A 24,781-nucleotide genomic window follows, 5' to 3' on the forward strand; every position below is an offset into this window, starting at 1 on the left:
TTTTAGAAATTTCAAGTGATTTAGCTTATTCATAGAGCACTCAGGAAGAAGAATAGCTTGAGTTTTAAAAATTCTTTTAAATAAGGTATAGGTGTTCCCGTACTAAGAAAGGTCTTTACAGACCTTTAATAATTGCCTGGTAGCAATTATTTACACTCCTGACAGCTATGTCTTCAATCTACACCTAAAACATGCTTTATCTGTACATAAAAGTCTAAGTAGCGAACATTCTAATTGATTTACTTTAGCTGATTCTACCCCCTACATAGGTGCTATTACACTTACTTAAGCTTTGCCCAGGCCAATAAAATTAAATCAGAAAGTTAATGACTTCAATCCGGCCAGAGGAAACCACCTACTCACATTATCAAATGTGCAGAGCCCCATCGCAGCTCTGCAGTTCTTCCTGCCCGATGAAAGCCTGTCCTTTCTCTGGCACTTTAAACCAAATGCCTGGGCCTTTTTTATTGGAGATGGAGAATGTTACCTAAGCCAAAGATCTGAATTTTATGATTCAGTTTATGTCTTTAAAAAATAAAGTACTCCCACCTCTTAAATTTCTCAGAGAGTTTATCAAAATGCCATCAAACCAAAACTTTTTTCTTGAACCCAAATTAGTTATCATCCCAAAGTGTGACAAAATATCCCTTGAAAGGCATCCTGCTTTGATAGGCAGCTTCCCAGCAGCAAATCAATCACTGTTTAGTTTTTATAGACATATGCCACACCATCACACTGCTGCTCCAGCTTTTTACAGTACCTTAGCAGACAAGGTCATGCTGCATACATATTTTTTTAATTTATTTTGAGTTTTGAATGGCTCACTAGAGCTACTTGTGCACCAGACCACACACTGCCCCACATATTTTCCAAAATATTTTTGAAAAATTGAAGAAAAAAAAAAGTTGCCTCATCCACCATTATAAGACTTTGATTCAGACACACTTTAAAGATTTGAATACTTGATGACAGATTTAATCTGATTGTCATGAAATTTATCTGATTGTCATGATAATCAGTCATTAAATAGAAGCCACCATGAGATATCAGAGTGTGATTTTATATCAATGTGGCCAATCAAAGCTATGTAAAACCAAAATATTTACCTTCTGTAGAGCACGGTGGACATTGGACAGAGGTCTGAATAAGCCTCTGAATTCAACTCTTTTGAGAACTCTGCACTGAATTTCATGCTGCCCCAGCTATGCCTCACACTGCCTGGAGATAAATCAAAGCAAGCAGCGACTCACTTATTCTATATTTTTTCTCGTACAAAGGAAACCGGCAGCCATATGGCTAATAAAAGGCTATTAAATTCATTAATCTGGCTAACACAACGCAAATAACTCGACGCTTAGCAGTCATCATCCTGCTTACCAAAAACAGTCATTAGTTAAGGTAATGCTGTGTACTAAGTAATATTCTTTTCCTTTTTTAGACCAGCCAGGCAATCAGCAGACTGTTGTAATAAGTGATTTAAGGGGAAAGAATGCTGAAAGAAAATGTTTCTGAAAGATCCGGGGAGTGGCAATTGGAAAGAGAATAAAAGATCTGAAAGTCTGAATAACAACACCACAGCACACCAGAAAAGGGAGCAATGTCACAGCCACTAAAACTAATTTGGGAGTTGAATACAAATGTTCATCGTTTTGCTTAGTAAAACGTAGAAAAAACTCAGAAGAAAAAACCAAGAGAGAACACTACATCATATCAAACTTCACAGTGTTGATTCTGCAAACTTTCACAAGGTTCAAGAAACGATGCCAGGCACTGCACAAACTCTTCAATGTCCTAATCTTTTTTAATCTGTGTAAATACAGATTAAACAAAAAGGCATGAAACTGAGAACCCACACCAGTCTCTCCCTCATGTGTCTTTCTCAAGAGGTTTGAGAATCTTTGTTATTTGCAATGAATCAAACATTCATTCAATTTTCTTTTTAAAACAATCTCTTGACTCTTATTAGGAACAGTAATAATTCCATACCAAAAAGAAATCAAATTTGGCAGCCTGATAAGCAAAGGAAGGAAAAGGAAATATTTGAGTCACTCCATTCCAGCTCAGCCAGCTCTCATTGCACCATCTCTTTGGATTGTCTTGAAACTGTGCCCGTGTTTGCAATAATAAACCCTGTAAAGCTATTTTTGTTTTGGTTTTGGTTTTTTTCATCAAATCCAAATGGAACAAATGACAATTTGGCCTCGACGTTTCCATTTTACTGTATATATGTCTATATACACACACACACTACGTATAGCATGTGTGTGTATGTAAACACAGACACACACACAAGTATTTAAAATATTAACTTATTTTTATACATAAATTTCTCCAGAAAGACAAGCAACTATAAATATTTAGCTTGTGTGATAATAGATTTTAAATGTCACCTTTATAAATGGACCTTTTCTGTAAGTGAAGTCGTAGCCTATAAGGCTGTAAACACTTTGGCTTGTTGGAAAAAGACTCAACAAATATCCAAGCCCAGAAGAATCGGAAGCCTGGGGATTACTCATTTATACAAAGCTAAGCATAAGTTCACATTTGCGAGATGAGATCTAGAGTGTACAAAATATTCAATCACAGAATAATATATGAGGTGGGGAAAAATACTGTAAACAAACTACAGTAAGCTTTGAAAGTCTCAGAAATATGAATCCAAAAAGAAATAATTGAAAAAATACCATTCTAAGAGACAAATCAAGATGGGTGAAAATTTAGTTTGTTTTTCAATTGTTCAAAACAGAATTGGGGCCTGAAAACATTAATCTAGCATTTTCATTTTTCCCATTATACGCAGTAAAATATTCCTGTAAAAGGACATTTTGCAATTAAAAAAATAAAATACTATGCAATTTTACACATCATGCACTACTTCTCCTCCTCTTTTGTTATTTTCTGAATAGTTGTCTGCTATTTTTTCATGTCATAATAGCAATTTCTTCTATTATATTGTTTCCTTTCCACAGCTTCCTTCTGTCTTTACCCCGAGCTCTGTTCTCTTCTTTACTGGCTATAGTTTCTATTTTTCTTTTCTGCTGGACTTTCAACCTTTTAATTTAAACTTAGTTTACTTACAAGCCAATCCATAAGCACACGTGGGCAGCCTAACATTCATTTAATATCTAAATCACCAAGTTTTCTGCTGGTTAGTGACATCCTCCTCTCATCTCTTAATGAACACTGACCTCACCTGGGAGAGAATTCAGTAAGAGCTATTCAGAAAAATGGAGGTTGGAATATTTATTAGTCATATTTTTCTCTTAGGCATGTGTTTACCACAACATTAGACAAGACAGCCGCCCCTCTCCTTGTGTCTCAGATACAGAACCTCCTGATGATGCAAGGGATAGGCATCTCCCTCTTAATTTTTCACCAGCCTTCTTTGGGAATTAGGAAAGAGTATTTTTACTCATGTCCAAGCATCCATTTCTTAAATCCCATGTTTGTCTCTGCTACTCAAAAATTTCTTTTTCAGTGTCCCTCATGCCCCTAAATTCCCCAAAGTAATGACGAAAATTGATGTAACTTGTCACTTTTAATTTTGTGGGAAAATTGAGTAACAGCAGAGGCACTGAAGCTACCTTCTAGCAGAAGCTAGCAGAAAAATGTTTAAAACTGTGATTTTCAACTGGGGACCTCGACAACAATACCAAGCGAACCACTGATTTATATAATCTTCATGGCTTTCTAAAATGTTTCAGTAGAACAAACGAAAAAATCTTGTGCTGACCACAGTCCAAATTCCCAAAGCTCTGGGCATTAGGAGACAATCTTTTGAAACAAACAGCTAGAAAGCAAATATCCTACACAGCCCAGATGAGCATATAAAGAGATGTTTGTAGTAAACAGCAAATTTTCATAGTGGGGAACAATACCAGTAGAGTTTCACAGAGAGCTGTGATGGGTTCTGCGTTGCTCAATTTATTCATAAGTGGAAGAGGGATGAACAACAGAGAAAGTTTTGCTTATGATATTTATCTATTTTAACAAAGTCTGAATAGGAAGAACAGTGGAAGGACCTGTCAACAGTCCAAGAATGGCTTTTAAAATGGAGACCTAATGCAAAAGCGATGATTCTCCCCCTCTCTGCTCTGCTCTCGTGAGACCCCACCTGCAGTACTGCGTTCAGCTCTGGGGCCCCCGACATAAGGACACAGACCTGTTGGAGTGAGTCCAGAGGAGGGACACAAAGATGACCAGGGGGCTGGAGCACCTCTCCTGTGAAGACAGGCTGAGACAGTTGGGGTTGTTCAGCCTGGAGAAGAGAAGGCTCCGGGGAGACCTTATAGCAGCCTTCTACTACCTAAAGGGGGCCTAGAAGAAAGCCAGAGAGGGACTTTTTACAAGGGCATGTAGTGATCAGACAAGGGTGTAACAGTTTCAAACTGAAAGAGGGTAGATTTAGATTAGATGTAAGGAAGAAGTTCTTCCCTGTGAGGGCGGTGAGGCACTGGAACAGGTCATGCAGAGAGGCTGTGGCTGCCCCATCCCTGGCAGTGTTCAAGGCCAGGTTGGATGGGGCTTGGAGCAACCTGGTCTGGTGGAAGGTGTCCCTGCCCATGGCAGGGGGGTTGGAACTAGATGATCTTTAAGGTCCCTTCCAACCCAAACCATTCTATGGTTCTATGACATTAATATAAAGTAATGTATATGGAGAAAACCAAACTTTACAAATGAAATGGTGGGCCTGGAACTGATCATTACTATTTTTGGACAAGATCTTAAGCTACCCTTGATAATTCCATGAAAACAACAGTTCAAGAGAAGGAAATGTGATGTTGGGAATTATTAGGAAAGGAACAGAAAATGAAAACAGAGATGATCCTAGTGCTGGTGTATAAATCCCCAGTTAGCCCACATACCAGATCTGTCCATGTAAATACTGGGAAAGTTATAATTCCCTCAACTCAAAACACAGCAGAGCAGAGAAGGAGCAATTCAGATGATGAGAAGTTAAGAACATCGACCTTTCAGTGAAAAGACTCCTCAACTTTAAAACAAAATGAATGGAGAAGCTTAGGATCAAAGGTCATAAAATCATGGCTGGCTTTGAGATGATAGAGAGGGATCAAGTATTCACTGTCTTTTCCAACAGAAGAAATGGGGGACACCAACTTGCAGACTTCAAACAAAAGAGAGCAATTTACACTATGTAGTTTGTGTAGTGCTCCTCCTCACCAAAAGTTATCAGTGTAAGTAACAGCTAAATTAGTTGAAAAAAAGAGGTTAAACAATTTGTGGAGGAGAAATTCATCAAGATTTACATATAATATGGAAATAAGCTGTAGCTCAGAAAATCCCTAAACTGCAAATTATTATAAGGATGAACCATTATATGCTGCTCTATGTTGTCTACTTGTTTATAAGCTGCCCTTTCAGTCACCCTCAAAGAACACATATTAGGTCAAATAGATCTTTGGTTCTACTCATTACGAAGATCTTTCTGTAAACAAAGACATATTTAGCATTTTAACACTCAAATGTTAAGTATTTACTGGTCAGAAGCACATCTTAGTAAAAAAGAAGAAAACCAGAAATTGTATTTATTAACTGTAACGTGAGACATTGTATTCCTCTGATGACAGTGTATTAAATATGCAGTAAGATACTTGCAGGAAACAATGGGTATGATTTTGCTCCACACGTTTTCCCGTTATTTAACAAACAATTTGATGAGGGTTAACTTGCCACTGAGATGACACAAATACTTTCCCACTAGTGGGTCTAGTGACTTGCAGATGCGTTCTTGAAACGAAGACTCATCTGCATCCCTCAGCAGCTTTGCCTAATGTCTCCCAGTAAATGCCAAACACTCTATCAACGTTGTGCCCTTGTGCCCCCTGCTAACAACCAAGCACATACTGCACGCTCTGCAAATGTGCCCTTCACACATTCATGCCTTGGCCCTAGCTCGCTCCATCCAGCAGTACAGACAGATTGCCTGGGAATGGCTTTGGCAGGGTTAACATCCTACACACACTCCAAAGCTACTTTGCAGGGGAGGTTTGGTATCTTTTGCAGTATCCATTTGATTTGTTGGTACTCAGAGAATAGGGCTTAATGGAGGAGAAATACTCTCCTTTTAGCAACAACTAACATACTCTAAAGTAGGTTACTTTCTGCATTGTGTATGACCCCTTAGCCTGATTTTTGCAAGGAGTTTCCTTCTGTCAAAAATACTATGAAAACATTCTCTTCTGAAAAATATTTCAAGCTTCTGTTGAGGCAAAGAAATACCAACATCTACATACAGATGTTTAAACTCCTTTTATTGTCAACAGAAGACTAGTCAACACACTCATGCTAGAGAAGGCTGGAGAATGAATAAACTGCCCAAACAGTAGCAGCTTAATTCAGTTGTCCTAACAGTGGTGCCTGCTGTTAGTTTAGATGTCCTAGGCTATCTGAGACATCTGTTGGGAGCAAGCAGGTATGGCACAGACCCAATAGGAGACCTGTGTCCTTTTTGGAGAAGCAGCTGGAAGCCAGAAACTATTTTCTCAAGGGAATTCAAATACTATAGTTAGCAAATTAATCAAGTCCTAGGTGTCCCCCTTCCTTCGAGGCGAGTTGGCTAAGTTGCTACTCGCTAGAAGGGAAGCTCAGACACCAAACATGGCTGTAGGCTCCTGTGTACAGAGACCTAAATATAGGTGTTTTAATCTCAAATTTAATCCTGCATGTGGTCTTAAAATCTCCATGAGGGAAGACCTAAGATAATTTTTACTGAAATAATCTTACGCTTTCCCCCTGCTTTGTGCAATTCAAGCAAATCATCATTGGCATCTAATGCAATTTGCTGCACAGCCACGAGTCTGTCAAGATCTGTGCTCGTATTCAGTTATTCTCAAACACTTCAAGTAAACCTTCAGTGTTTGTTCTTCTTTTCTGAACACGACGTATATACAAATCTCTGCGTCTTAACTAAAATCTTATACCAATGTCGTATCTCTCGACTACCTCCCATACATAAATTGATGCTCAGCAGTGAAGTGATCGAGCTTACTCACAAGTCCAGATTTGAGACTACATACAATCCTTTGTCCTTCACAGTGCTGAGGTGCATTTATTTGTTGTCTTAATTGCTCAATCTACTGGAAGTTTTCTAAAAGGGTTTCAAAGGTCTGATCGGAAGCAAGGATCCTGCATTTTTCAGATGAGAATGGACTCGTGGTTTGCTGACTGATGATGCATCATTTGCAAAGAGCGGATCTGCAAATAGCATGCATCCTTCTGCTATGATAGCCCAGAGACTCATGCACTGACAGAATTCATACATACCACCCATTTCTTTTGCCTAAATGCCTCTGTTAAGAAGCATAATGTTATCACAAATCAACACTGAAATGCAAAATGTCATTATGTTTCCATTACCTCTATCTCTTTGGTAATTCATGTACACTCCAAACAGATGTGTGATTTGTGTAATTCAGTTATTTTTTTTTTAAATTGTATTAAGATAGATGCGCTTGAAAAGCAGCAGTAATGGTTTTCACTGGCATCGTGAGCGTACATCAGATTCCACAAAAATTGTCATGGAGCTATGAAAAAAATATAAGTACCTCTTACACAGCTGTCTGGAAAGTCACCATAGAATTAAACAACTAATGCTTTCCCCTTTCCCTTTGCATGGATCCTTGACATTCACACTACAAACTAGAAATTAAAATAAATAAATAGGTATGCACTGTAACCTATCCAGTTTGTAGAATCTGTTGGAATCACGTAAACAAAAGCAGTAACAAGCAACACTGAGACCGTTGCCTTCAATTTAGTTTCAGCTGACAAGAAAAACTTTGAACAAATTTTAGTATTGGTCTGAGCATGTGTAAGGAGTACTGTAGACAGGTTTGGATTTTGGTCCTGTTTAGGCAACAGGACAAATAGTAACATACTGCATCAATACTCAAAGGACCCCTGTCAGAATTACAAACACCATGAACTAAAAATGGCTGTAAAACACAGAAATACCCTAAATAAATGCGAGACAGGATACAATTCAGGGAAGAGAGGACAGCAATAGTACTGTATCCAGAATTTTACATTCCTCAAGCATTTAAATGGTCTAATATAAATATGTTTCAGCAATTTCCATGAATACACAAGCACTCTATATTTAATCAAAGATGAAAGGAAACTTCCAGGACCGCACTTAAGGCATGAGGTGGTTTTGCAAACCACTTTGAAGGTGGGTCTCCATTCTTAAGGGAAGTCAGCACAGGACCTGCTGACTGGGATGCTGGCCCTAGTCCTCCCAAGAGCCTGGGCAATAATCTCATCCTGGGTGAAACCATGTACTCACAAGGCTCCACGAGCACTTTCAAAGCTGGCAGAATCCACTCGGCAGAAGAAATCGAAGCCGTGGATCCCAGCCTGCAGCAGGGAAGGGGGAAGTGCCAGAAAGTGGGGGAAGCAGGAGGGAGTGAGAAAATGTACAGCCAGAAGTAGCACTGGCAAGGTCAGCAACTAGTAATGTTATGAACAGTTTTCAAAAGAGAGCCTGAGATTAGGAGTAGACATTTTTGATATGTGGGGAAAAACATTTGGCTGCACTGTTGGTCTGGGCCCCATGCTGGTTTAATCCATATAACAAATTATATGTGAAGTAGAGCAAAGTCAACTCAGCTTCCAAAATGGGACAGTTTTCAGAACCAGTGCTCAGCAAAAACCAAAATAACTATATACTTATAAACGAGGGAAAACTTATGGTGATTTTTTTTACAAAATTACTTTGCAGGATCAATCTGTGTCCTAAGGAAGAAAGAAAACAGACAAGAATGTGGAATTTACCAATGCCAGTAAAAATGGGCTTAACCCATCAGCAACACCCTTTGCAGCATTTTCTTAAAGGGGAAGGCGTTCAATTGAAATTAATTAATTATTTCTAATTATCTAGCTATCAACACCACTACTAAAGAAAATTCATTTAATATACAGGCTCCACATGGAAGATGAACTGTGGAAGTGAAACCAGAGATGAAATACCTGCTTCTTATTTTCATGCTTAAAAAAGAAACTATTTCTTGAGTATAGAAAGCCTTCTGTGGGTGATGGGCTACCTCTATGAAGTATATAACACTGCTGTGTAGAACTGCAGTTCTACGTAGCAGTAAGGTAAAAATGAGTAGTAAACCACCTGGTAATTCAGTGAGTACCTCAGAAATGTAATAATTAATCTGAAAGTACATCCTACAGCCAAAGGTAGGAAATTCATACACAGTAGGTAAGCTATTTATGTATAATTGGTATCTTCAAACTACTGATTACTGAATAAATTGTACCATTGTTCTTTGTCCCAGAGATTCATATTGCCCGACTACCTCCTGGCCCATCTCCTCCTCATTCACAGCCATTCAGCAGAACTGAGGCAGGAGTTAATTGTGCATTTGCAGATGTAGTGTTACTTATTTTATTTATAACAGTCCCCTAGTCGGTTGGTGAAAAAGGAGAATACCCATTACCAGATGACAAGTAAGGGCCACCATTATGTTTTAAAGAATGCTGGTCATCCGCAGGTGTATTTTGATAATTACTGTTCTTCGTCAAGCTGAAAAAATGTTTTTAACTTCTTTTTCATTACTTCTGCTGCATTGTAGTTTGCATTATACCGGAATGATAATTCAGATTTGGGATACTAGACAATATGATATATTAGTGGGGTTAGACAGGTATAATGCTTGCATTGTTCACACATTCTCCTCTGACTCACCGCAAGATTATAAATACCCACCGTAAGGGGAGCTACACCCTGGCTAGGTTTAATCTAATACTTTCTGCTGTTGCAGGCCCTTCTACCTTTAACGTGAAACTAAGCCACTGATACTTGATTCCATACTCTAAGGATATTTTTTTTTTTTCACATTTCAGATGATTCACGAAACTAGTTTGACACAGTTCCCTGTAATCTCAAAGCAAAAGGTGTTCTGTAAATGTACTTTGTTTGAAATGCAAGAAACATTAACCACCCACTTCCTGTATTGTTCCCTAAAAGGTTTACAAGTACTGCAGGACTAATCCCATTCTGCCAAAAGGCTGCGCTTCTTGCCAAAGAGGGACTCAGTTAATGTTAAATGACCGTACTCTTCACCTTAAATAATACTTGGAAGCTGAAACACACCAAGGCTTTATGGATCCCTTTTGAAAATATCTGACAAAGTCACAAGTCAATTTATTACAGGAGGCCCTGCAGAAAATTCCCAGGGCCAAGCTCTGCTCAGCCTCCACGGCTGCGTGTGTGTACGGGAAGGACGGGGCTGGCGCCAGGAGCTTTCTGAGCCCAAGTAACGCAGGAGCGGGTCAGTGGAAGAAATCCGTCCCTCACAGCAAGCCTCGAAACAGAACAGCCTGCGATGTGCGTTTAGATCTTTGCATTTATGACAGGCAGATATGCCTGGAAAGGACAGGGCTGCAGTAAAATCGACGTGAACGAAACAAATTTTAATCCTTGCCAATACCGAATTTCATTGCCAACACAATCCTACTCGAAACAGTGGCTGCACCCTAGAGAAGAACGGCCGGGCGCTTCAACTGACGCATTAGTGCCCGAATTGAAAAATCGGACAGAGAACTGTAAGTTCGCATGTCCTCGGTCCCTTGCAGGGACTTGAACCGGCTCAGTCTTCGGGTAAGCCCAGGCTCAGGGTCCCGCTTTGCTCACACATCCCCACCGCGCCTCGGAACGGAACGGAGCGGATACGTCTACCGCTGCCGATCCTCCTGCCAGCTCAATGGGCTTTTTAAGCAGGATACGAAGGAAGCGGCCAAATCCTTCGAGGGACGATGAAGCTGGAGACACGCTGCCCGCAGGTTAACCAGAATCTCCACCTCCGACCGCCCCCGCAGGACCAGCGGCACCCCCACCCAAAGCCGGGCAGGAGCGCGCCGGGGCACCGCCACCCCCCGGCACCGGCCGCGGGGCCGGAGGGCGCCGAGCCCAGACCCGCCGAGCCGAGCGGGGGCAGCCCCGGGCCGCCCCTCGCCGAGGAGCCCCGCCAGCAGCAGCGGCGGCGGGGGGGGGGGCGCCCGGGCAGAGCCACCGCCGCCGGTCCAGCCCCCCTCCCCCGACCGCAGACAAAGGGCTGAGGCTCCACCGCCACCCAAAGTGCCTCCCACCCCAGGTATCCCCTCCTCCTCCTCTCCTCCTCCTCCTCTGCCCTCCCTCCGCCTCCCTCGCTGCCCGCCGGGCCGCCGCTCGCCCCGCCGCGCCAGCCCCCGCCCGGCTACTCACAGGATGGTGGTCTGGGGGGACACGGCGGGGACGCTCTCCAGCATCAGATGCATGCAGCGCACCGTGGTGCGGAAGCAGAGGCAGCGGCTGGGGCACCACACGCTCCCGCGCTGCGGCGGCGGGGGCTGCGCGGCGGCGGGGGGGGCGAGCCCCCCGCTGCGGAGCAGCAGCAGGAGCAGGAGGCAGAGGCCGGGGGCGGCCGCCGCTCCGCGCCGGGCCATGCCGCAGGGCGCGGGGCAGGAGGAGGAGGAGGAGGAGGTGGAGGACGAGGAGGAGGAGAGGGGCTCCGGCAGCTCCGCGTCGCGCCCGCTCCGCTCCGCTCCCCGGCCGCGGCTGCCGCTCTGGTCGGCGGCGGGGCGATCCCGTCCCCCCGCGCAGGCTGGAGGAGGGGACGGCGGTGGGCCCGCCCCGGCCGGCGGCGGGCTGGGCTGGGCGGCCGCCCCGCCGCGGGGGCTCCGCGCCGCCCTGCGTACGCAGCGCGCCCCGGGCGGAGGGACCCGGCCGCCGGGCCCCGGACCGCTGCTCCCCGGCCCCCGCACCGCTGCTCCCCGGCCCCCGCACCGCTGGTCCTCGGCCCCCGCTGCTCCCCGGCCCTCGCCTCCATCCCCGGGAAGGGAGGGAGCGAAGGTAGCCCCCCGAGGTGGGCGACGGAGTGCACCTCGGGAGAGGAGGGAAGGAAGGGGAAAGGAAAGGGGAGCGGGGCAGAAGGGAAGGAAAAAGGAAGGGAAAGGAGAGCAGAAAGCAAAGAGGAGAGGCGAGGAAGAAAAAGAGACGGGGAAAAGAAACCCTTGTGGGCAGAGGCAGGTTCCACCTTCAGTTTTTAAGTCCCGTTTCTGCCCTGCTCTGAAAGACCGGCGTGCACAGCCCTTGGACTACCCCCTCGTAGTGCTGCAACTTTTACTGCTGGGCCAGGAAAATCTGTCTGATTCGCCCTGAACTACGTTCAGCTGATGGTTTTGGGTAGGTGTGTACACTGGCAAGAAGTCGTAAGAGGACCACCAGAATGTAACTGTGCTTACAGTAATAGTTCCGGCCTTAGCTCCCATGGTCTCAGCACTTTCTCCAAACAAATCTTCTCTGAGAACACAAAACTCGATTGCCTTTGAGATTTCTAACATTGCCCTAAATATGTTGTCATGTGATGTCAGGTCCAAAGTAGGCAGGTACCTTTTCTCCAGCTTTCTCCATGCGTTGACTATCCCAGGTGAAAACATCGGAATGTCATTTCTACGATGACAGTAACAGTGATCACAGCTAACCTACTGAGTGTAACAACATATTCTCTCACAAATGATGGGTGTCAGCACCTCCAGTTCCACCCCAGAAATCAGCCCTGGCACTTCTGCAGGGTTGCCTGCGTGCCTTTTTCTTCAAGGAACAATGTAGAGGCCATTCTTGCCTAAAACTTAACTAAAGGTAATGTTTACTCTGAATCTTACTAGCACATGAGTCAGGGAATTACTTTTTTTTTTTTTTTTTTTTTTTTAACACAAAGTCAAACACCTCATGTAGGACATCAGAGCCTGGAAGTGTGCTACAACGAGTGCTGGATATCACTGATGGGCCCAGAATCAAAATATGCTGAGATGAGTCATTATCTGTAACTTACTTTCTGCAGAAGTACTATTTGACTATGTTTTTCTTGAGTCACTATGTCTCTCTTCTCTAAAGCGAGACATGACTGCTTATATCTTAAAAAGAAGTTAGCTAATGGAAGCATAGAAGTGTTTTTCTTGTTCCAAGGAGACCTGAATCCTTGAAAACGCCCTTCAACCTCCCTGTGAGCTGGAGGCTGGCTAACTGGGAGCCTGTGGGCTCAATCTGTGTCTGGAGATAGGGGAGGCTTACTGATGTGCCATCAGCAGTGTAATTACCGAGTTTCTAGGGTAGTCAGAGACGCCTGTAAGACTCTTTCTTACCATTTAGATACACTTCTAAATTGGGTACGTTTCTAAATCCTGTTGCAGAGCTGGGCTTAGTCTGCTATTTCAACACACCAAGTACTCAGAAACTCATATACATACATGTCAGCTGTTTCACAGTGGAGGATACCAGTCTGAAGTAGAAGAATGTTTACAGAAGAAGCAGGTTAAAATGTTCATCACCTCAATGTCAATTCAGCAAGCAGCTGCTATGTGTATCACCTCCTCCGCGTTTGCAATCAGTGTTGGGATATATGCATGCCTTAATCTGAAAATTAAATTTGTTTCCTGGTCCAGTAAAAGCTCGGGCACTTTTGACCTACAAAGTGCAAGTGTTGGCACAAGTAAGTTTTTGTCCCGGAAATGCCACTCACATTAGAGCATCTTGGCAGTTGTAAATCTGTCATCCCGCAGTGCCCATACTAAGAGCAGCAGAACATCTGAGGCTAGATAATTAAACACAGTAATATAGAGATAACACTAAATTGGGATATTCATAGCATTTAGGAAAATATGACGACAGTTTACTTTCTGGCATTTTGGTGCTTTATGATGATTCTTTTAAAAAATAAAGCACATAGTCAAAATTGATTATGTTTTCTATAGGGAATTAAAATTGTTCTGAAAAGTTTTTAGCACTTGGGGACTTGCTGGACTATTGTACTATGCGTTAGAAGTAAAGTAATTATGCTATACATATGTAATCCTGAGAGTGAGAATAAAATAGATATTTTCACTCTAATTAGGCAATTTAAACTTAACATGCTATATAGCATTCTTGCCATTTACTTTAAGTTACATGTAACCTCCAGGCTCTTGGTTAATATATTATTAGTGCCTCATAAGTCATTTAAGTTAGACTTTTTTCATGCCCTGTGGAATCCGGTAGAGTATGAGGTGTTAGGTTTATGGTCGGACTCAATGATCTTAAAGGTCTTTTCCAACCTGAACAATTCTATGATTTTAATATTCATTGCATGCTATTCTAAATTGCTGGCAGGGAAGGTTTCTCATAAATAAGACCTCCAAATGGTTTTGATATATCTTTCTGTTCTTAGCCAGTTTTCATAGAATAATTTTTAGAAAATGTGCAGGGTCATTTTTATTGACCCTGCCTATAAATATCCATGGGAAATTTGTCTTCTGTTTCCAATTTCTCTAGTTGAGGAATTGACCTAACAAAAAAATAAGATATTTATGCTGGAAAGGAGATACTTTTCTTTCTGAATGCTAGAAGTGCTTACCTTATAGTTAGATATAATGTAAATCTCCCTTTGCTTTTAAAAGTTTTCTACTTACCTCTCAGATTTTTGTCAAATACTGCCACTTGCTGGTTTTATTCCATACCAGTAATTTAATTTTATAGCTTTTGCTTTGCTGAAGTAATAAAAAAAAAAAACTTTCTAAAAGATCAAATAGTTAATACTTTTATCTTTCGGTTTGCTAAAAATTCAGTTATAAGAACTATAAGCTCAAATCCTCTTCAGTTTAGTTCATATCTCCGTGTTAGCATTCTACCTCTGGATATAAAATGAGGCATTCAAGACATTTCAATATGTCTTCAGATACCTGACAATGGAAATGCTTTGCATTGACTTTGGCAGGCACAGAATCATGACCTAGTTTATTATTTAGGACCATTTTGGTCAACAATAACAGTAACAGTTAAGAGGAACAGATTGTCAAAATAACTGATGAAAAAGCACTATAGAAACTTATATTTAAAGTGGTTTTATTATAATATAATAGCACAGAACTCAAGCTTAAACACATCTGATCTTTAATTGTTTGAAGGCAGAAGCAAAACTCAGAGTCGTTTTGAAAGCATATAATCTTGCCTTTTATTTCTATTATACATGCAAAGTGAATGTCATGGGGTAGCTGGATGGCACATCAGCAAGTGTGCTAAACTCAAAGTACCAGCTAAACAAATTATTTAAACTCATAAATGCTTGTTCATAAGCTTTTCCCAACTATGCAGGAAATCTTATTCTATACTCCGATACATACTTCTTGAAATACCTCATGCTTCTTCATAGGCAGATCAGTCAGAGGCAATATAACTTTTCCTCTGACCATGGGCATTCAAGAGTTTATGATTTCTGCTAGCCCAGCAAAGAAGATTGAGGATGTTGTCTCCAGAGAAGCCAAACTCACATATCCTTCTTCCTCTCAGTTGGGAAAGTGATGTTGCTGATATCTTTAAAAGCTGCCATTCTCCTTTCCTGAATATAATATGAATTTCTGAGGAAAATTACTCCTTCACTGGTTACATTATGAAAAAGATTCCTTCCAAGTTCAAACAAGAGTGTGCCTAGCACTGGAATGTACTAGGGTATCTTTATTTGCCTCGTGTCTTGCAGATCACCTGAACGTGCATTGTTAGCTTCTTTATAATAAGAAGTTCCTGGGACAGGTTCTGTATAAACTGGCAAAAAAAGAAAAGGCTGTCTTCCAAATTGTCTTTGAATCTTCACTTCAACCAGGCTACCCGGTGCTAGTGTATGTGTCCAAGGAAAGATGCTTACCATATCTTAAATCAACCAGTATATCTTAGATTTGCCAGATATTTCTGTTCTTTCACACAATGTGTTTTAATGTGTCCTCCCTTTCAAAGAGAGAGTTTGTTAGGTGTAGCTATAGGAAATGGACCTTGCTAACCCATTATCTGATATTTAGGAAAATGCCCAAAAGCTTTGTTATTTTTACGAACAGTGCAGTATGGATCTCTTAGATCTAATTTCTTTTTTTCTTTTTTTTTTTTAATCCCACACAACTATCACAGGTAACACAATGGAGGTAAAACACTTATCAACCTGCATTGTCTAGTGAAGTTAGGGTTGAAAAGTAGATAGTGCAATAGGATAACCTGCTTTTTATCCTTCTGGCTTTTTAACTGATATGCTAAGAAAAAATATTAAATAAAAATGAAAGATAATATTAAGCCCTGCTTTGACAAGCTACTTAAAATGTAGGAAAACATAAGCCCTGACTCAATAGCCAGCTGATGTACCTAGTGGAAGAGTTGGCCTGTAATGATAAAGGAAAACAGTCTCTGAAGAGACTTTCCCAAAGGAAAATGTACTCAAACCAATGAGCTCCCGCTTTCCCACAGAGTAATTTTCCTTAATATCAGCATAATGGGAAATTGGGTGTTATTACTTTAATCTCTTGCCTACACTGAGGAAGGAAATACCTCACCCAGAAGAGATTCCAGGCTATTATTTGTACTACAGCTGTGCCTGGAGGCCTCAGCCAGTATCAGAGCCGTGCAGCCACATGTTTTACAGACATAAATAAAAACCAGTGCCTTCTCTGAAGACGGACAAATGCAGTAGGCCTGTGCCCATTTCCCAGATGGGTACTGATGGGATCCTGGGCACCCTGAGCCCTGGGGCCTGGCCGCTGGGGTGCAGGGCCAGCCTAGGAAGAGCAGAGCTGGTCCCTGAGAAGAGGGAGCTGCTATGGGGAAAGCTAGGCCCCCCCCGCGAGGGCAAGCAGCCCTACTTTTAGGCTAACTGCCATGCCCAGCCTGGCCTCAGCTCAGGCCCATCCCCACGGCCCTGCCCAGCCATCCCACGGCTGCGTCTGACCCCCGTTCCCCCAGTGGGCCTGATCCCAACCCCAACCCACGGGTCAAAATCCTGGCCCAGCCTTGGCTCATCCCAGTCTAACAGCCGGGGCTGGGGCTGCCCCGGTGCCCCCCGGCTGTCCTGCTCCTGGCTGGGGTCTGGGACGGGCCCTGGTGCCCTGGGGAGCCCCTGCCGCTCCTGGCCATGGGGATATCAAACCCTGGGAAGGGTCTAGAGGCAGCGTTGAACAAACCCTGTTGAACTCTCCAGAGCAGTGTAAATGCTTTCTGTTCTTAATTTTAAAAGAATGAGCATCATCGGGAGAAACATAGTCAGCGGATCAAAGGAAGCTGCTTCCCTCCCCAGCTGGTGCGTGTGAGGTCCTGCCTGGAAGGACACATCCCGTTCTGGGCTCTCCAGGTCAAAGAGGATGATGAGAGACTGGAAGGAGGATGGCCAAGATGCCCAAGTGCCTTAAGTACATGAGCTATGAGCATAGGCTGAGGGATCTGGGCTTGTTTCATCTGGTGAAGTGGGAGCAAGCTTGTGATCCAACAGCAACTTACAACACCTGGAAGAGAAACTGCAAAAACTGATAAAGTGAAACAATTCTTTGCAGGGGCAGAGGATATATATAACAAAGTGCAATGGTTGTAAATTGTGAATTGAAAAGTTTAGGTTGGATATTGCATAAAATATTTTTTACCAGGATGGTAGTGTGACACTAGCACGGGTTACACAGAAATGCTGGAAATCCTCTTTCCAAGAGATTCTCAAAATTCGATAAGGGAAAGCCTTGGCTGGTACGGGATAGTGCTGGCAATAGTCCTTGTCTGAGCAAGAGGTTGGCCAAGAAGTCTTCAGACGTCCCCTCCAGCGAACACCTCTGTGGCTTTGTTATCAGCTGATTTGCCCTTTGGAAATGCCTATCTTGCTGTTAACAGCAGTCTGAGCCTAGATGACCAGTTTGGGCAAGATGCCCTACAAGCCTAAAAGGTGAGTCATTAGCAACTTTACCAGTATGACACAATCTGGGAGTCATCATGGCCTTAGCCTCCAGTGAAATGCAACAGTTCTTCTGGAGCAAAATCAACTTACCATAGTTTGATTAGCATCATAGTTAAACAAAGGTCTTTGAAAAAACAGAAGTAATGTGATGCTTTATTCAGAAGAAAAATTATTTTTTTCTCCACATAGATTTTCCTTTTTAAAAAATAATGAACCAGAAAGATACAGTTCCTCAAACTTTCAGGTCAAATACCAAAGTACACTAAGAGGCAGGAGGGTGTGCTCAGAAAGGTTGTCTGGGATTTGGGCGATCAACAGACTTCCCTCAACTCATCCATGTTTTCCTGGCTGATCAAAGTCAATAGGACTGTTCAACTAGGGTGGGCTAGCTCAGTCCTGTTCCCTCCCTCAGGGTAGTTTTGATGTCCTCTAATTGCTCCCTGGATTGCCTAATTCCTGTTTGATCTTCCTTATTTAGTCACCTTTGATGTTCTGTTGTTGTTTGTTACAGGATCTCTGGTTAGGATTAAGTCATTTTAGACAGTAAGACATTCCTGTGAAGGGGAACACAGACAAGTAAGTACTAAAAAGAGAACAAACCAGAAATGCGTTCTTTGCTCCAAGTGGCCAACCCCGAGTTACAGTAGCAGTGAAATCAGGGGTCTTGCTATGTAACTCAGGTTATTGTATCATGACCAAAATTTCATGTCTGCCACCTATGCTCTCTTCCTATTGGCCCTTGAATTTTAGAATGACCTGTCAGAGAGCACAACAGCCTTTCCAGATGCAAGGCTTAGATAAGAGTAAGCAAAACAGAGCCTGTTTAAGAAACAAATGGATTAAAAAACCCCCACTACTAAAACCTGTAGCAATACCGGTACCTTTTGCATGCAAATCAATGTAATGTACAATTCTCTTCAATTGCACAGACAGTAATTATATTCTCAACAATCCTTGCTGTACATCCTCCACTAATCATTCTGTCCTACACTCATCCACAAAATGGACATTTGGCTGGGTTGGTCTTCTTTGTTTCTTTTTGCAAAACCTGTGGAAAGCAAAATGATTCCCATCCAGTTCTGACTATCTTTAAAATATGGCTGGGTTACATGAGTTAAGGTTCTATTATTTATACTTATCATATCATTTGAAACTTTAGTTAGAAGAATTTTGGCAAATTAGCAAATTTTACGTTTTTTTCTGTTGATTTTTCTGGTTTTCTTTGTTTTTCTTTCATTGTCAGCTCTCATTCTATTCTCCTCACTGTCTCTTTTTTCTAGCAGAACAACAGCAGCTAAAAAAAGCTGTCAGGAAGTAATAAGGGTGAGGGAGGAAGGTCTTTTTTTAAACTTACTTTTTGTTTTATCAAAAAAGCAAATTTTTAAAAAATCCAGTGCAATTAAAATGTTCCATTCATTTGAAATGTTTTGTAGTAAAGATATATTTCAATCTGAAACTTTAACTCATGTCTTCTCTCTCCACTGAAAAAACTAAAGTATTTTTATTGTAAATATGCACTAAATGTCTGTTACCTGACAAATATATATTGAACCAGTAGCAAAATGGCATATTATGAGTTGCATAGTATCTTTTCAATTATGTTGAAATATAATTGCATTAAATTCAGTTAGCTATAGTCTAATCCAGAATTTTGTGGAGAAACAGACAAGAAAAGACCTTGCCCTCTTTAACAGGAATCTGTTAGCAAACCAACAGTTGACTGGCATTTTAGTACAAAATACTAGCCCTTAAAATTAAACAAATAAGTCTCAGTATCATTTGTAAGATCATCATGAACAACATACTTTTCATATTTTAGTTTGTAACTTTTGCAGAGGCACCAGAATTAAAAGGACACAGTCATTAATTCTTCATTTCAGACTTTCTTTTTCATCCTTCTTCTTAATGTTTTCCTTGCCCTTTCTCTCAAAGGCACAAAGTTTTTTGGTCTTAGATTTAAAAACCAGAACACTAGAAGGTGCTTGAGTGATTCCTAATTCCATTTTCTGTTTTTGAGTCATGGTGTTCATTTTATTTGATTGTTATAAATTTGTGCTATTAAAAAAATACTGAGGAAGGTGAAACCCAGTGGCAGAGAAGCAGAAGGGTTGCTCCTTCATGTGAACACTGGGGCCTGGAGCAGTGAGTGGTTAAGAGAGTCGTAGCAGAGAACTGGGAGTCACATCTCCGAGAGGGTTCAACGAGCCTCCTGGGATCAAGGGGCTGAGTCAGTGATGCAGAAAGTCATTGCTTAGTTTGGAAGTAAGGACATGCTTGCAAGGAGCACATGGGCACATCTGTACAATCTGTTTTATTTCTCTTCTAGCTGCTCTGAGCCTTCCCTGTTTAAAAAAGAAAACTGCTACTTTTGTTCAAAACCTGTCTTTTTGTGGGTTTCAAATCTTTTTGGTCTTATTTGGGGAGCTTACTGTGAGGAGAACGACTGGGTAGATCCTCTTCAAAGCCAGCTCCGGACCTTATCACAGTCACATTTTTGAAGTCCGGCTCATTAAAGTCATAGTGTCTCTTGACTTCAGTGAGATTTTGAGGGAGCTTGGAACGTTTCCACTTGGAACGTTTAAAACTGATCATTTAATAGATGAGTATCAATAATAATAGGTACAATATATATTTTATCTTTTATCTATGGATATGTTTGTAATCAGCATTTAACTGTGTATCAGATTCCTTACGAAATAGTGGGTGAATTCAAACTGCCATTTAAAAAATCAAAGGTTCATCAGGATTTTTCAAACTGAAGCATGTAAGAACAATAATTTTCCAGGGTGCTGAGCACCTCTGTTCAGACAGCTTCTGATCATGTGTAGACAAAGATGCACCATGATGCATGATCCATATCTATAGATAAGATCACATCACATGCAATGCTAGCAGCCTCACCTGAATTAGCATGTCCGATTAGAGGTGCAACCTTTGCCATGAATATTTCTATCACTTCTTGCTTATTTACCCACCTACCCTTATAAAGATTCTCTTTTTATCCACAGTCAGTTCAATATGGCTTATAATCATACACAGTCATATGACTACAAAAACTTAGCAGTTTAGCTGATCCTGCAATATCTGTTTTTAGACATACCACAATTTTTCTCTTGATTTTGAATATTTTGCATCAGCTGTCCTACAGTAAATGCAATTGCTTAAAAAGATCACGCCTTTCTTTCTCCTGGAATGAATTATTTTTCCAGTGTATTCCAGACCTGTCTCCTGGGATGGAAATTCAGCTTAAGTTATTTTCAGAAATTGTCCTTACGTATTCTGATAACTATAGATGGTGCAAAAGAGGAAGAGTGGAATGACTGGAAGCGACCTTCAAAAAATTAAAAACTACTTTTTTTTTCTTTTTTTTTTGGTAAGAAAGTAGCATATAACTAAAGAGGTGAGAATAGAAATTGACATCCGACAGAAATAAGTTTTCCTGAACAGGCTTTCAGTTAGTTAAATTTGCTGCTATTACTGTTGACATGCTAGTTTCTTGGGTGGAGCAGCAATTTTACTGTGAACTTTTCTTCTTGCAGTTTACTGAAAGTGTTAGTGAAATGCAAGCTAAAAGATGAAGTTCTTTCTTGGTCCAAGGGGCATACCACAGAAAGGCTCTCCTGATCCATCTTTTCTTAAGAAACATGGGGTTTGGGGGTATCAGCATTTTTAATCAGAGGAGATTAACTCTAAAAATGTGTCTGGGTACATAGAGGTGAATAGATATTGTGTCATGTGTAGTCAGAAGTGCTGAAATGTCTATTATAGCAATAAGGGTTAGATATTACTCATCAGAGTGGAGACCTTACTTCTACCTAGGCTTAAACATGTCTGTTTAAGGTGGAGGTGTTAACATTGATCTGATTAAATATGAATGTGGCTCACACATCTCGGGATCCATCTGGGCAGAGCCTGAGGGCTCTCGGGCATGGCCAGGGATTTTGTGAGGCAGCACACTTCACAGTTTAAGATTATGTGCACGTATGCACATGCTGGTGTTTTGTGTTAATATTACAAGAAAAAAATTAAATCTGAAGTTTCATGCATGGAGAGAGTAAATCTCTTTAGGAATGATGGCTCAGGCAAGAACAACATAATCCATACAGAGAAAGATTTAAATGTGTAAAAAAAATCTCAAAACCTGTTTTCATTTTGTTACATCTCCTTAATGTGTAAATCCAGTAATGACTTGCGCACTTCTGTTCTCTCTTTATAAAAGCCATGGTCAGTGAAGAATGGAGTAGAAGCAATTCCATATGTTAGGAGGGTCACTGAATAGCTCCTTCTTTATAAACCATATTATTTACTAACAGCACACTGCACAGATCCTCTTGAATATAGCACATTTACTTGTATTAATTCAAGTAACAAGACCATTTAAAAACAACCATGGCCAGCTCACAAGCACCACAAAAATGGAAAAAACATGCAGCTACTTGTACTGTTCTCGTCATAAGTAATCACTGTGCATAAATTGCTGCCACATTTTCATGACAAATAACCACAGAAAGGACCTAAACTAAGAGTGTTCTCTAAAGCGCAATTTGACGCGGTTAGTGCTGCGGTCACCCCAGTGACCTCTCTGCTGCAGCTGCTGGTGTCCCTGAAGCTGCTGCAGACCCCTGGGACCCCTCAGTGCCTACAGCCCCAGAGCTCCTGGTGAGGCCCAGCAGGAGAAGCATCACCAGAGGAGTCAGAAGCAAGGGACATCCTCACGTGGGACTACAAGATCTGACAAAGAAGACAACCCGGCCCGAGGCTCTGTTCTTCAGGGGGGATACTCACTCCTTCTTTAAGTGTCAGATGAAAATTGGGGGCTTGAGCAAAATGACGGGTGCCCATAAATATAGGTCATGCAATACACACAGTGTTTCAGGGCTGCAGAAAGAAACTTGATCAGTAATCCCAACAGTACCATTGGTTGCTCCTCAGGCATGTGGTCAATGGAAGCGTGTGCGGCCCTAATGTTTGGTGTGCAGTAGGAGACAGAATTCTGGTTTTTTCAGTGAAGCATTGCTTGACTTTTCAGTGTGAAGAATTTCATATTTTCAGATCATACAAGCAGGACACATCTGAAGCTTATTCAAGATTAAAGCTTCTTTCACTGACAGCCTAAAACATGTAGCAAAAGGAGCAGAACTGAATTTCAGGCAGGGCAGAGCCCAGAGCATAATGCAAAAACAAGGAATAAGTGCAAGTGCTAATAAGTGAATCTCAGAAAAACAAAACAGTTTCTGAGCAACTTCCACTGGGCGTGCCAGTATCCTCCAGCTCCACCCTATTGTGCATCCTTTTTCTTCTTGGAATACTTGTGATATCACAGCACAAGTGTTCCTATCTTTTTTTGTTACTTTCTCCATTTTATATGCCTGCATTTTTGATGGCCTGACTCTGTCCTGTTTCTTCTGCTTTTTACTGACCCTGTGTACTTGTTCTGCAGCTTTTCATTCTTCTGTTTTGATCCTTTCCACAGACAGTCTGGCTGATGGTACTCTTTGGAAGCATTTGCAAGAGGAGTGATTTTCAATGTAGAGACAGTGAACCCCAGAGAATCCACAAAGTATTCCTAACAGTCCATGAGAGATAGTTAAGAAAATCAAGTCTACTGTCGGCAAGGTTAAATGTTCTGCTTAGAGATAAATGCCTCCACTGAAAAAAGTGTCTGCAATGAAAACTCTTGCTCTAGACTTAGATCTGGTTTTCTCCACAAAAAGTGTTAAATGAAATTTCACATGCTCCATTCTACATCATTCCTCCCTTTATGATGGAAGTAAAACTTCTCTATATATAGCAGTGACAAGACAGAGCTCAAAGTTATTTGTGAATAGTTTCTGCCATCGTTTTTCTCTTTGGTACTACTGATTCAAATAATTCCATTACTGACCTTAAATAAAAACCCAGAATTACCAAAGATGGGAAGACTGATCAGCACAGAATTGATATAGTGTACATAAAGAACTTGATAACATAATGGACTAAACAGAAAGGCAAGATTGGAGATTAGAGATAATAGAAATTTTTTTTGCTGTATTCCAAAACTTGATCAAAACGTAACAGTTGATCACAGATCTAAGAGCCATCAGGGAACTGGCAAGAAAAAGGAAAATGTAATATGAGGATGTTAACAACATGTGAAGTATTTAGGGGCAATAGCAACAGAGAGATACAGTGTTATTTATGAAATCATTGCTTTGGATACTGGGCACAGTAGGCTCAAGAAGGATTAAGTCAAAGAAAATTCAAGAAGGATTAAGTCCACAGGCACAGAGAAAGGCCTGTTGATCACAACGATGGAAAAATAGTCTTATGAGACCAGAGGAGTTGGCTCATATCCTTTGGCAAAAGGATTTCTCAGAAGAAATACTAATGTTGGCAGGAAACGGAAGCAGGGAGTGGGCATTAACTACTTCAGCTACCGCTGATCAGCTGCCTACTAACATAGAAAACATGATGCTTTTCCATGATGCATCATGCTGGCCCTCTGGTGTATTGAATCCAATCTAGTTGGATGTACCTGTTTTCTGGTCACAGTAATCCATTTTGCTGGAGATGAGGTGACAAAATTATAGGCTTATATTTACAGCTAAATATATTCTTTATATTTGATGTACAGTGATTTGCCTGCTTATCAGGATTGAACACTGCCATATTTAATCCTTTTGTCCTGTAGCTCTGGAATGTATACAAATATATTTTCATATTATAAGAATACTAAGACATGCATTAACAGTAAAAGTTCTGGCACTCGCAACTAATATCAGAAATAATTTTATCAATTATATATATGTATGTGGTGCAAAAATGTATTGTTGACTTTCTCAGGAGAGCTACTAAAGGACACTATGAGTGGAAACATCTGGGCAAGAAGAATCCAGAATTTTACTAATAAATAGGTAAAATAAAATAAAATAAAAGCCTGGCTTAAGAAGAGATCTGTAGTATCTATGATTCCTAGCCAGCACTATCTGTTGAGATTCAGAGGGAAACTTCTCTTTAGGAAGGTTATCTCTCAACTGCTTTGTAAGCAGTTCAGGGCTTTTTCTGCAAAG

General features: G+C 41.4%; 1 protein-coding gene across 2 annotated transcripts in view; it reads right to left on the reverse strand.

Moving 5' to 3' along the window:
• The window catches only part of PXDN (peroxidasin), an 89,461-nt gene extending 77,916 nt beyond the window's left edge, over positions 1–11,545 (reverse strand). Inside the window, exon 1 of one of the 2 annotated variants that reach the window (XM_049818963.1) lies at positions 11,231–11,545. In XM_049818963.1, coding sequence (XP_049674920.1) covers positions 11,231–11,451 — 221 coding nt within the window. In that variant the 5' untranslated portion in view covers positions 11,452–11,545. Of the gene's footprint in view, positions 1–1,106; positions 1,188–11,230 lie in introns of those variants that run through there. The other variant, XM_049818965.1, reaches the window with a different exon arrangement.
• Between the last annotated feature and the right edge of the window lie 13,236 nt (positions 11,546–24,781).

The sequence above is a fragment of the Accipiter gentilis genome, chromosome 16 (genome assembly GCF_929443795.1).
Source record: "Accipiter gentilis chromosome 16, bAccGen1.1, whole genome shotgun sequence".
Lineage (NCBI taxonomy): Eukaryota > Metazoa > Chordata > Aves > Accipitriformes > Accipitridae > Astur > Astur gentilis.